Source organism: Tympanuchus pallidicinctus, unplaced genomic scaffold (assembly GCF_026119805.1).
Source record: "Tympanuchus pallidicinctus isolate F22 unplaced genomic scaffold, pur_lepc_1.0 scaffold36, whole genome shotgun sequence".
In the NCBI taxonomy this organism is placed as follows: domain Eukaryota; kingdom Metazoa; phylum Chordata; class Aves; order Galliformes; family Phasianidae; genus Tympanuchus; species Tympanuchus pallidicinctus.
In genome coordinates, this window is record NW_026294754.1 from 67828 (window position 1) to 81698 (window position 13871).

The 13871-nt window shown below is 46.6% G+C and overlaps 1 protein-coding gene across 1 annotated transcript in view; it reads right to left on the bottom strand.

Annotated features, from left to right (window-relative positions):
- The window catches only part of LOC128088710 (ras GTPase-activating-like protein IQGAP1), a 60260-nt gene extending 46615 nt beyond the window's left edge, over positions 1 to 13645 (bottom strand). The window contains 2 exon segments of the mRNA XM_052699453.1: positions 12861 to 13028; positions 13545 to 13645. Of these exon segments, the coding sequence (XP_052555413.1) occupies positions 12861 to 13028; positions 13545 to 13572 (196 nt within the window). The 5' untranslated portion in view covers positions 13573 to 13645.
- Positions 13646 to 13871: the final 226 nt, after the last annotated feature.

Here is a 13871-nt window from a genome sequence, read left to right on the forward strand (position 1 = left end):
CCACACTTTCACCAAGCTTCACCAGATTTCTCCTTGTCACGTTTGGGCTTGCACATTCTCAGCATCCAGCAACTGGACGCCAGATTCCAATCTAAGCCCAGAAGTCTGCTGTCCCCTCGATAGTAAAAGAGGATTTCAAAGGACTTGGAGAAGGCCTGCATTTGATCCAGGTGTCTGAACAAGATGAAGCTAATGGAGGAAGACACTCACCTGCTCCATCTGCGATGTCAGGTCCAGATGTGGAGCAGAAGAGGACGTCTGTGTGGTCGATGATGAATTCCACCACGGCCGACTGCGTCTGCAGTTCCGTGCAGGCAGCTCTCCCGCTGGCGCAGGCAGACTCGCTCTGCTGTGATCTGTAGAAAAGGCAGGTTTTAGAAGTCATTCAGCCAAGATCGCTTCCCCGGGTCTGAACTGTTGCAGCCCAAAGCTGTCAAACTGGGCTCCAGAGATTTCCGCAGTAGGCAATCAGTGATGCCACTGAAAAAGTTCTCCTGGCTGATCAAGGACACACCAGTCCCATCTAAACAAGAGAGCAGCAATGCTCAGCTAGAAATTGTGCCCACGCGGGGTTGGAGAACAGTCCAGGCTCCTGCTCTGCTGTCAGCCACTCACTGCACATTTTACAGGAGAAGAGCACATGTGGTGCAGAAGAAGGGAGGACTGCTTTATTCTACTGGAGAACAGATGTAAGCGTTCTGTTGAAACGGAAAAAGAAGTTTACCTTAGGAGGTTTGGAGCCCACACAATGGCTAAGTTCTTAGCGTGCATGTTGGTGACAGAGCTGTTTGCAGCAAGACAGGCCAAGTGTCTCATCAGGAACACCAGGGTCCTGGGAAACAAGAGAGGCAAATGTTCAGCACCAGCCAGCATGCCGTGCTGCCACTCACAAAGCAAACCTCAATTCACACTAGTTGTTCTTACTGCTACTGATGCTGAAGATGAAGTAGATCCAACTTGACCAAGTGCCACGCTGCAGCACCCAGCACCAGCACAGCACAGCCACAGCCATCAGCTGCACCAAGCCTACCCCCGTGCCCAGGAACTGACCCAATAAATTAACCCTGTAAATTAAACCGGTGCAGCCTTCAACCGCTTCAACATACCCAGGCATCGTGTTGCTCACGTGAGACAAAGCCTGGAATCGCACCATTGCCCTCTGAAGTGCAGCAGGGCTGAGCTCAGCAGGCTGAGGGCAGCACTGACCTGTAGTGAGGAGCGGGCAGCTGCTGGATGACGTCCCGCATTCTGACCAGCCGCTCCTCCTCTGTAGTGGCACCAACAGCATCCTGGAAAAGGGCAGAAAGGGATTGAGACACAAATCAGGCGAGATACCTGCCGCAGGGTCGGGAACCATGGGCACAGCGCGCTGCTGGTCAGCACTGAGAAAGATTTTAGGCCTCCCCAGAGGCATCTGGCAAACATAGCGGCACGCAGCTGGTGCCACCACGGCCAAGGAGTCCAAGCACCGGGCCGGTTTACAGCCTGGTTGGGCAGCTCAGCTCCTCGCAGGGGGCATTCATCTCCAAGTACGCTTGGCTATTAATCCCCTTCCTGTTCCAGAAATAGCTGGGGAATAGCAACAAACAAACAAACAAACAAACAACACAGGAATTCTCGCAAGCACTGTGAATATGGAAATAACCACCTCCTGGGGCCACCAGAAGCGGCATCAGCACGATGCAGGATGTGGCAAAGACATGCGAGTAAACCCCTAGGGTTTACTATTGAGATTGATGGCTATAAGCTCTGCAGAAGGGATAGACAAGGAAGGAAGCCAGAATATTCATCAATACTGAATTGATCCTGCAATTCAGGAACCTCACAAGCAACCTGAGAAAAGCGTCTAAAAAAAAAAAAAAAAAAAAAAGAAAAGAAAAAGGAGAAAAAGGTAATCAGCATACCAGTAGCTGTTCTTCTTCAAACCATGGTTCCCAAGCATACTGCAATTGGACAAGCTATAGCTTATCACATCAAAAGCCATCTAGAAGATTCAGTTATTGGTACTGGCCATGTTGGCATTCGCTCACTGTAAGCATCTGCAGGACAAGTCCATGGACCGAATGACCTTGTGCACCCATCCTTCTGTCTCAGCTGCAAGAACAATCCTCACTCCCAGCCATTTCCAGTTTTCTTTCTTACAAAAGATGAAAGATATAAAGAAGCTCTTCATTCAAAAGTTACTTGATTATACAAACAACTAAATTCCAGCCTGCTTTAATCCAAAGTGCCATCTAGTTTGCATACAGAGAACTAGGGTGCATATAGGAAAGAACGCACGCACACTCTAGTTTTCAATGGCCAGAATATCATAATAAACACAAAGAAAAACAGCCTTTACTCTGGAGGCTTGTATGGCAAAGCCAATTGTTTGGACCAGCTCATTAATATACTATATCTAGTTTGTCAATTCCAGCTACGTATTTTATATGTCATTATGATCAATGATTGTGGAAGCCCAAAGGGCAATCTCTCATTTTCAACAGACCTCCTTTTTGACTGAGATGGAATTTATTACATTTAAAATTCATCACTCCTCTTTGTTTGCAACACTGTCCACTGACAAACTCCTCAACACAATCAGCTCAAGTCTTCTACCTGAATTTCTGGGATGACTGTGACAAGTATTCCTTCACGATGCTCAGATGTGCACCGTCTCCCATGAGCATCTTGCTGGACGCAGCATGCTGCAGCATCTTTGCAACAAACCAAGGTTTCTTCGTTGATCTGCAGTCAGCTGCCCTCCAGCTGAAAGATCCATTAGGTCAAATGCATCCGGTGCCACCATGGCCGGATTCACGTAGCGGTGATAGAGTAAGTTGCCAACAATCTAGGACAAGTTGAGGAGAGAAAAAAACACGTGGAAAACCAATGGCACAGACCTCCACTGACTTTTACTGACACTACTCCGAGTGAGTTCTGACCAATTACTTTCCTGTGAGCTGTGGGCCCCGTTCCAGATGCAGGGTCTACTGCGCTGCCATTAATAAGCACATGCTGTCCCAAAGAATCTTAGTTTCACACTGCAACATAGATACATACACTAAATAAATGCACAACTGTGCATTTAATCCAGAAGTAAGAAACTCAGAAGTGCCGAAGATGAGCGGTATTTGACATTTCAAAAGAAGTCCAATTCACCAGCTAAGTGAGCAGCAATGAACGCCGAGGCCCCAAAGATAAAGACAGCCCGTTATCCACGTGCTCATCCATCTACTTCTAACCCGTATTGGACATTTGCCTGCAGTAATTCCCACAACAAAAAGGCATTGGCCCAGCACGCTGACATGCAGCAAAAGTTCCCACGCCACATGCTTCAGTATTTCCTGGAGTTTCACATCAATCTGCGCAGAGCCAAGTCACAGAATCTGGGCTTCTCCTGCTTCACGTGCGATTTGAATGCACAGAAGAGATCAGAGGTGTGAAGAAATGGCAAAAACAGAAAGAAGAAGCTTCGCCATTGCTAAGCTGCCCCAGAAATTAACTGCTTTCAGAGAGGTCATGGTTTTGACAGCGGTTTCAGCTCTTGCTCTACTATCCCAGGTGACGGCACATGGTCACAACAGACAAAACTGTTCACTACCAGTCATAAGAAACACATTTGTGAGAGAAATCATACTGATAATAGTAAAACATGTAGTAGGAAGACAAGAACAGTACACTGTAGGAGTAGTTTTAGGCCCTAATGCATCTACAGGCAGTCACCGCACGCAGCTGCAGTTCAGAGTGCGGCATGGGCCGTGACATTGTTTCCACAAGGATTAATAAAAACTGCAGCTTTCCACCTACATTTACAGATGGAAAAAATGAATTCACCTGCACAGAAAGAATCGATGCCTCAGAACGGGAAAGCACGGAACCAGAAGAGAGAAGAAAACGGCATTCAGATTGGGAATTACTTCGTAATGAAGCAGAGACAGAAAAGCTTAAAGAGACTGTGGCAAGTAATGTCAAAGCCACTCTTTGTTTTATTAAGAAGAAGAGCACTCACAGACAGAAAGACCTTCAAAATAACAAACGCCAGGACAATCCCAATGAAAGCCACAATGCTGTGCTCATTTGGAAGCATTTACTACTAACATCCTTTTCGTTCTCCAAAGTACGGAAATGTACAACACAAAACTGCCCACACCTCATGAAAAATGACACCATATACTTTGTTGCAGCTACTGTAATGCCCTAGAATATTGTAAGGGAAGTGAGAAGAGTAGAATTCTGCACACGGGCCTTTTCAACTTGGCACACTGTCTCTTTAAAAAAAGAGCAACTGACTCAGATAACACCAGCAAAACCAAGGTGCACCATTCAGCAGCAAGAGCATCCCAAAGCCAAGAAACCTAGGGGGCACAATGCCCAAGATATTAAAAGCAAAAGGAAAAGCAATAGGGTGACTTCTTCTGAACGCTGTATTATGTTCTCCTTTGACAAACATGTATCCAGCAATCCAAAGCACAGGGCAAAGTACTTTATACCCATAACAACAAATAGCCTGTCTACTTAAACTGCAGCTTTGAAACTTCTCTGCACACGTACAGCCAACAAACAACACTGAGATGCATCTGCTGCAGTCAGCGTGGCAGACAATGATTCACAGAGCTGCTCAGCTCCTTACCTTCAGAAGCTCATCCTCGCCAGCATCAGGAAACTTGTCATGCCGGGAGTCTTTCAGTACCTTGGCGATGAAACGCATCCCGTAACTTCGAAGGAAATAAAAGGCAAGTGAGAATTCCTCACGGATGAACCCACTATTAACTGCTGCAGGATAACGCGGTGACACACCAGACTTACGGGATTTGGTCAGCTGAACAACGATGGCAGACAGGAACTTGTCTGTCACTGCCTTCACATCTCGGGTTGAGGCATCCAGGTGCATCCTCACCTCACCGTGATTAAGAGCTTGTTCAGGTGTAACATCGTACGGCAACTTGCTATTTGGAAAAGTCAGATGTGAAGGTGAGCACTCCTCAGCCTAATATACTTTTGTCAGTGCCAGGCAGAATTGTTGGCTTGACACACAAACAGATCCACGCTCACCTGGCTGCAAAGAGCTGCACGCTTTCACTTTCATTAGAATGCTAGCACTGAAAGAGCAAAGGACTTCTCACGTCCTCTGCTGTCCCTGCAGCAGTCGCTGTGAGAACAGGCCCAGCTAACTCTGAACTGTATCTTTCTGTACCACATGCAGACACGCTCTCTAGAGTCAAGAAGGTCACCTGCGATACGCAGTAGTACCTCAGGTCGCAAATAAATCAGTGAAAACACAAGCTGCACATTGCAGTGTTAAGATAGTAACTCACGCAGCGTGCTGCGCTGGGACAGTTGTCTTTTACTTCATAGCATTGCTTTTCCACCACTTCCCTTGAAGTGCCTTAAAAACAAAACAAATACAACCAACAACAGAATCCTCAAAATCTGGTCAACATCAAGCACTGGAAGAAACACAGAACTCTGACTGGGGACGGATGGGAGCCCATCAAGACTTTATAGACACAGATTAAAGGGAGGACAGGGACAGATGACGTAGCGGGGGATCTACAGGCCAACCAACCAGGATGACCACGTGGATGAAACCTTCTCATGGGCAGACAGGAACAGCTGCATGCTGTGATTCTATGCACACGGCCTGTGTTGAGAAGGAGCACAATGCTCATCTCGTTCCAACCCCCCGCTGCGTGCAGGTTCACCAACCAGCAGCCCAGGCTGCCCAGAGCCACATCCAGCCAGGCCTTGAATGCCTCCAGGGATGGGGCATCCACAGCCTCCTTGGGCAGCCTGCCCGAGTTGTGGGCAGAGATTGGCTTGGTAGAGTAAGAGCTACGGTATCTGTACCTATGAGTTAACACAGAAGAAATGCTTTGGGGCTTTTTTTGGCCTATCTCTTCATGAGATTCACTTCTCATAGTCTCAACACCCCTGTCACAAGATGATCTACTGCGTCCAGTTCTGGGCTCCCCAGTACAAATAAGACAGGGATCTCTTGGAAAGAGTCCAGCGGAGGGCCACGAAGATGGTGAAGGGCCTGGAGCATCTCTGCTATGAGGAAAGGCTGAGTGAACTGGGTCTGTTCAGCCTTGAGAAAAGAAGACTGAGAGGGGACCTGATCCAGGTCTATAAATATCTAAGGTGTGGGGGGCAGAATGGTGAGGCCAGACTGTTTTCAGTGGTGAGTGGAGACAGGACAAGGGGAAACGGCTGGAAACTGCAGCATAGGAAGTTCCGCACAAACATGCGCAAGAACTTCTTTACAGTGAGGGTGACGGAGCACTGGAACAGGCTGCCCAGGGAGGTGGTGGAGTCTCCTTCTCTGCAGATGTTCAAGACCTGCCTGGATGCCTACCTGTGCGACCTGCTGTAGGGAACCTGCTTTGGCAGGGGGGTTGGACTCGATGATCTCTGGAGGTCCCTTAAAACCCCTACAATTCTGTGATTCTGTGATCTTTATACCTGTCAGAAGAAAGCCATCTCGAGCTGATGGAAAAAAGCTGGTAGCAATTGGACAGATGCATGCAATGAATACAGGGATGGTTCGGAACGATTAACAGAGCAATGCAAAGCAGCTGAGCAACTTTCAGAAAAAAAACAGTAGCAACAGCTTCCATACCCGGCCTCACCATTCTGAGATCCCATCTGGTTCACCCAGCACTTGTAAATATCCACTGGATCCGTTCTGACGTTGAGCGATTCGCCCTCAATTATTTCCTTCACAACTGGGGCCAAGATCTGCCTCAGTGCGTTCTGACCACGGGCACCACGGTTGAAAGAGCGCATCTCAAAAATACAGAGGAAACAAAGGGAGTTCTACACAGGCACAACTATTTCCTCTCAGTATTTCAACAAGTAAGCAATCAGCAACAAGAGCCATTCACAGCATGCCGCTATGGGAAATCCAGCAGCAGAGAATAAAGCATAGACATGCACTTTCCTGAACTACTGCTCCAAGAAAAGATAATAATAATTAAACAAACCTTTTAGGCGTTACCTGTTGGAGGGCACATACCATCCTCACACTTAAAAACATCAAAAAAGGCATGACTGCCTCCAACATTACATGTATTTGCTATTCCTAGCAAGTTGTGAAGCTCCGTATCAGCCAGAAGTCATAAACACCAAACTCCTAAGTGCCAATCAACTCAATTATGCCGACAGACAGCCAGAATCCTTAAGCCTGACAGCCAGGAAAAAACCCAAACCAGACAGCATCTGATTTTCAGCCTCCTCATCAGTTTTGGAAAACAGTGACCTTCGCGTCAGCTTCACTCTGGCCTGTAAAGCCCAAGCTCGCAGTCTGTGCCAAGTCCTTCTTACTAGACAGCAGAGAACTTAGATGGGAATGAATCTTAGGAAAGCACTGCAGTAGATCAAAAACAGTGCCTCCCTGAGCAAGAAAGCACTGGCTAAAGAAAAATGGCTTTAATCCTAAAGAACAAAGGTAATTCCTCCTCCTTCCAGGTTACAGAAAGGACTGACGTGAAACAGCATGAGCAGAAGGCAGGGACAGTTCAGCATTATCAGCTAATGAGCACGGGACATCACACAACAACAGCTGCAATTTTAGCAGCGGCCCAAACTCAGGCAACAGCAAGGCTGTGTCCTATGCTACAACGTACTTGATCTCTTCCTGCAATGCTGTTTGCAACAGCCGCAACAGCAGAGATTCCTCTCTCTGACTGGATGCGTAGTTATGCAGCGTGAAGATGGCTGAATCCATGAACTCTGTGGGGTTGTTTTGAGGCATCTGCAAAAGCAGCTTGGCCAAGTACGTTGGAGTAGTCTAAAACAAGAAGAAAAAGTACTTAGTGCACGTGTATAATCAATGACTATTAAGATGTTGTCATTATGAAATAAACAAGAGAGTTTGACAAAGCAGACTAAGCTAACAAAAGGAGAATAAATAGAAGGCTTACCCCTATCCTGGGCTCACTTACAAAACTCCAGCAGAGCAGATCTGCAGACGAGATCCTTCCCCACTGGTAGCCAGCTCTTAAACAGGTCTAGGAGGGCTGTAGCCTGGCTGCACCCCTTCCAGCAGCACAGCTGCATTGCCTTCACCTGTGCTCCTCTGCCTGACTCACTGCTCGCCTCAGGTGATCAATCAGAGGTTCAGGCCATGACTCAGCAGTTCCCATACAGCACGTGTCCACAAAAGCCAACACCACAAAGACAGACAGCGCCTCAACACTGCAGTGCAGAAGCACAGACTGTTCCAATACACGTAAGCATCTATGACAAGAGCAGTGAATGAAAAGCTGCATACCTCAAGTAGAAAAGATGCTGATAGGCTTCCAGCTTTTCCCTCTCCTCTTTGCTCAAAGCTTGCAAACCTCCCTTTTGCTCGTTCAGCGTCATCACGTCACAGAGCTGTTCCTTGTTCTCCTTGCTAAGATTTTTGCTATGAGAAACAACATCCTGCAAAGAACACAGAGGGACAGATTCCACATTTAAATAACACGCAATATGGGAAAAAGCTGCACGATAGCACTTCCTTTTGGGTGGATAAGGCAGTCAAGGTACATCAGGAGATCATGAAGTGAAACATTATCTGTTGTAGCAGCGATTTCTGTCTTGTCCCCACATTCCAGAATTGGGTGAGAACCTACAAGGACTAATTGCTTTGAGCAGGGACTACTGTCACAGCTGGTAGCGTTCTGAAGATGCTTGAAAATGCCTTTCTTTCTCAACTGTGCTTGAAGCCCCAAGCCCTGTTTCCATTTTGCTGACTCCCTGCCTCCACTGCTCTGATAACTATGATACTTTTTGCTGCCAGCATCAGCCCAAGAGCTGGAGCCTCCTTTGGAACTGAACTTCACTGCTGCCATGGTTCAGATTTTACACAAGGTCAAGCCTAGCGCCACGCTATTCAGGACCAAAGGAAAAGGTGACTGTAACTTCAGCTTGAGTTAAAAAAAGGCACCGCTGTATCAGCAACGTTGTTCTTGTGTGCAATCAATCGTCAGCAACGTGACAGAGGGGGCTTCCATCAGCCAACCAACACCAAGCAGTCTGAGCACATTTCCTGCTCCAAAATCACCTCCCCCTCTGATACAGCACACAAAACGTGAGAAGAAATTAAGGTGTGCAAGTCCATGACTCACGTAACCACAAGTGAAGAGACAAACAGTTCTCAGAGCCTTCAAGCATACCATCTATTGCTTTCCCTTGGTCCCGAGTGGGTTTTTTTCTGGTGCTTTGTTTTTAAAACACTTGAAGCCTTGATGTTTCTGCTGCAGTTCTCTTTCTAGGGATACATAGTAATAAGTGGAACAGTTAGGAACTTACTGGGAGGAAAACCTGTAACTCGGGGGGAAATACTTCCCACTGCATCTGAGTAAGTGAGATCCAGGCTCAGAAGGTCCTCATGCTAACTGCCATTGGCCTCAATTCACTCTGCTCGTCTCCCAGCACTGCATTTCCTACCTGCAGTGTCATTCTGTTCTTCACTAGCAGTCCAATCTTGAGGTCCATGAGATTGAGGTCATTTTCAAGCTGTTGATTAGATCGGATCAAGGTCACAGCTTCCTCACACAGTTTCATTAGCTCCAGCTCCTCCTGAAAATCTGGGTCCGATCGAGCAAGTGAACCAATTTCCCAACCACAGCCGTAGGTGGGTTTTCAGCATTAACTAAAAACAAGAGACAAAACAGCAGAGGACAGGAAACAAATTAATGCATGTGTTACCTCTGTGCAGACAGCATGTCAAGCAGCAGCCAGTCCAGGATCAAATTAACACCAATGGGCTTGAATAACTCCTGACAGCATCCGGAACTTCTGGCATGGAATAAATCACGACAGAAGTCAACGCTATAGGATGAAGTCAGTATCAGCTTAGGGGAGTCCACCTTGCTGAACTTACCCCAAAGATCAGCGCTCCTATTTCCCAGCAGCAAAAGTACTACCGTGAACCAACTTTGCACAGAATCACAGAATGTCAGGAATTGGAAGGGACCTCCAAAGATCACCTCGTCCAATCCCCCTGCTGGGGCAGGATCACCTAGATTAGGGCACACAGGAACATGTCCAGGTAGCTGCTGAATGTCTCCACAGGAGATCCCACAACCTCTTTGGGCAGCCCATCCCAGTGTTCTGTTACCCTTGCCGTGAAGAAGTTGTTCCTCTTATTTATGTGGGACCCCCTATGCTCCAGCTTGCACACATTGCCCCTTGTCCTATCACTGGATGTCACTGAGAAGAGCTTGCCTTCATCCTCCTCACGCTCACTATTCACACATTTATAAACATCAACGAGGTCACCCCTCAGTCTCCTCCAAGCTAAAGAGACCCAGCTTTCTCAGCCTTTCCTCACAGGGAGATGCTCCACTCATCAGGGCAGAGTAGAGGGGAAAGAGCACCTCTCCACCTCCTGTCCGTACTCTTTCTCATACACCCCACGATGCCCTCTTGGCCACGAGAGCACAGTGCTGGCTCATGCTCCTCCTACCGCCCACCAGGATCCCCTGATCCCTTTCTCCTACGCTGCTCTCCAACAGCTCAGCCCCCAACCTATACTGGTACTCAGGTTGCTCTTGCCCAGATGCAAGACTCCACACCTGCCCTTGTTCTTTCTCATTCCGTTTCTCCCCACCCAACTCTCCAGGTCTCGCTGGAAGGCAGCACAGCCTTTTGCTGTGTCAGCCACTCTGCCCAGTTTTGTGTCATCAGCAAACTTGCTGACAGCACATTCCACTCCCTCAGTCAGAGGGAATTTTTCCTTCAGACACCTACCTACCTACCTATCTACTCTTTGCACCACTTCACCCCAACTGATTTTCATAGCTCTCTTCCTGTTGCAGATCTCACTAACAGTATTTTTCTGCAAATAGAGATTCAAAGCATATTAGCTTTATTCTTTTGGCCACACTTACTGAGGGTTTTGTAGTCTTCTCCTGCTTTGTTTCCTCGGATAAAAGCTTGAGTTTTTATAACGTCATTTATCTAGAATGAAAAAAAAACCCACTTAAGTGGAAAAGCCACTTAAACTTGTTAAGGGCAGAGTAAAAAAAAAAAAGTGTCAGATACTGAATTCATTTCACAATCTCTTACGTTGTCTCTGAAATATTGCAGGTGATCTCTGTAACGCCTTCTGCCTTGATACATCCTGGCCAGTGACTGAATCTACAGGAAAGAATCCCAAAGCAGGTCAGATAAAAGTCTTCTCCACAAATATTGCTACCAAAAATGTTGAAGAAAAAAAAAAAAAAAAAAAAAAAAAAAAAAAAAACCATAGCATTTGCTACCTTCACTTCTTGGTCCTTGTGTGCTCGTCAGTAATCCGAACGGATTTGATATGCCTTCCTCTGTTTATAGCCACGCCACTGGGACTGAAAACACACACAAGAAAAAAGGCGACTTTTCAAAGTGAAGAGCAGTAATTTACTATTCGATGCTTCTTTCTGCTGCTCAGTTTCCACTTCCCTTTGGCTGAATAAAATGTAACAGAGACATGCTCATCTTACAAGACATGCCGTAAGAGATATGCAGTGCAGCCTTAACTATTTCTTCCACCACCAGCTGTCGTTGTGAGGGACTTAGCAGCACCCCCAACAAGGACAAAACACAGCTAGAGAACAAATGACTAAAACTAAACAACCAAAAGCACCATCCATTGCACAATTCTCAAGGCCATCTTCAATTCTCCAAACCCACGGACTAATGGGAAGAGGGAGAGAAGTAATTTATACATAGTGATTCCCAGGGAGAAGATAATGAAGATAATTGTGCATGGCAACTGCTTGACTTGAACAAAACGAGTCAGTAAGCGTGCGTGTGGAGAGCAACTGACAAGTACAAGCTTCAAACAGAATTAGGGGATTTCATACCTGCATGCAAGTGATGGCTGGAACTTGCTTCTTCAAAAACCTCATTCTGGAGTTGAATTCCTGACAGACAAGACAGCCTCGACAACGTGCCTGAAGCTTCACCATCAGGTTCTCTTTGGCCAGCCACAACTGCTCTCGCTCGTATGCTGCCGTGACTCCAGATACAGTGCTCTAGATTAGTGTTATGGTAGGAAGAAGAGCCAGGAAGAGAAAAGGGAGATGCAAAAATGACATGTTACACAGCGGCTTCTGTATTCTGCTCAAGAGAAACTTACAAGTTGCTTTTCGGTGAGCAGCAACACCACCGTCTTGTTCTGGTGATCAAGGTGTGCACATTCTCCACAATAGGACAAAGAGGTGCTGACGTGCAAAGTAGACAACGAACAGGGAAATAAGATACAAAGCTTGCTAACATCACTACTGAGGTGAAACATTACATCTCAAAGTTGCAATAAGGCCTGAAATAGGGGCAACTTCAACTTCAGAGGAAAAGAGCACGTACTTTACCTGCATCTCCTCCCGTGACAGCTGTGTGTCATTCTGCACAAATTCTGTCGGCTCATCCCATCCTCCCTCTCTGGTCCTCACGTTATGATAATGATGACAGCCTCCTCTCACCCAGTGTTTCACCCGTTCACTGCCACTGCCTCCTGAAAGCAGAAATGCTGCTATGTTGAAAGCAAACACCTATCTATCTTCCTCACATACAAATACTACAGGAAGGAAATGCATGGAGAGGGCCCTTCCTCCAAGCAATAGAAGGAACGCCGCAGATTCCAATGAACCACCGCAAGAACTACCTAAGCACAATATATTCTACAAGTGGGGAATATTTCACTGCTACCTTTTTCATTTCCTTCCTACCTTTTTTTTCTTTCCGTTAACAAAGACTTCAGTTTACAAGGCAGCCTCAATTTCCTATAACATGAGATTCTAACAAGATACCCAGAACGCAAGACTGCTCCTCACATTGCTCCCCCTCTGCTTTCCATTCTACTGGCAATCATCTTGAATTTACTGCACTAGCAGGTAGCTATTGGGGTTCACCTGTGGCCACTTTTCTCCTTTCGACTTCTGCCAACTCTCGCTGGTATGTCTCTGCACACTCTGCAGCGACTCCGTACAGCCCCACATCTGGTGAGCACAAGGCACTCAGGGTAGGGCTGGTATCTCCGTGACCGACTGCTTCATTCACGGCCAGAATGCCTAAGGAAACTTCAACAACAGGAGAGGGCAGGTTACCTGCGCAGTCAGGAGCTCAGTGGCTCACAACAAACTTCAGAGAGCAAGGCACTGTGCGAGTGTACACAAATACCTTCCTGTATTTATGCATAAAAATACTGATTAAAAAAAGACAACTTGGTGTACAACAATCTTTTCAGTACAGTGTGCATCTGTGTATGGCACAGTGTCTGACAGCGCTTTTTTTTGTGCTCTTAGTCCTACCATGGTGCTGATTTATCAACAGTATTTCTCTACAACCTTTTCTCCATTCACTCAGCTGTACTCTGACAACAGCTGTAGTCCAGGCAGCTTCTTCTTGCAGAGCCCTGCTACAGCAGACAACTGACTCAAAAAGCACCTTTCCAGTGACTGCACCGTTCCTAGCAAGAATAGCAACCTGAACACAGAACAGGTTATCAACAAGAACAAGATGAGGAAAGAGCAAACCCAGGGCTACTCCAGAACTCTGTTGCAAACACAGTACAAAATCAACCACAGGTATCTCACCGAAGCAGTAAACACGAGATACAGTCATTTTCAGCACTGAGCAAATGTCTGTTCGCACACACAGAGGTAGAAGGGTATCTGAAGATCTTATTCAGGCTCAAAGAAACAGACTTTAATCCTACTTTTGACCAAATGTTCTTGGGCACAGTCCACCTGCCAACTGCACTGATTTGTGTTGTTATCTGCACTTAGTGCAAAAAAAAAAAAAAAAAAAAAGAAAGTACTTTGAGAATTACTTCATAGAATTCAGGCAACAGTACAACACAAATGAAAGCTAAGATGCACCACAACTGTGCACATGAACATCCTCTATTGGGTTGACTACCC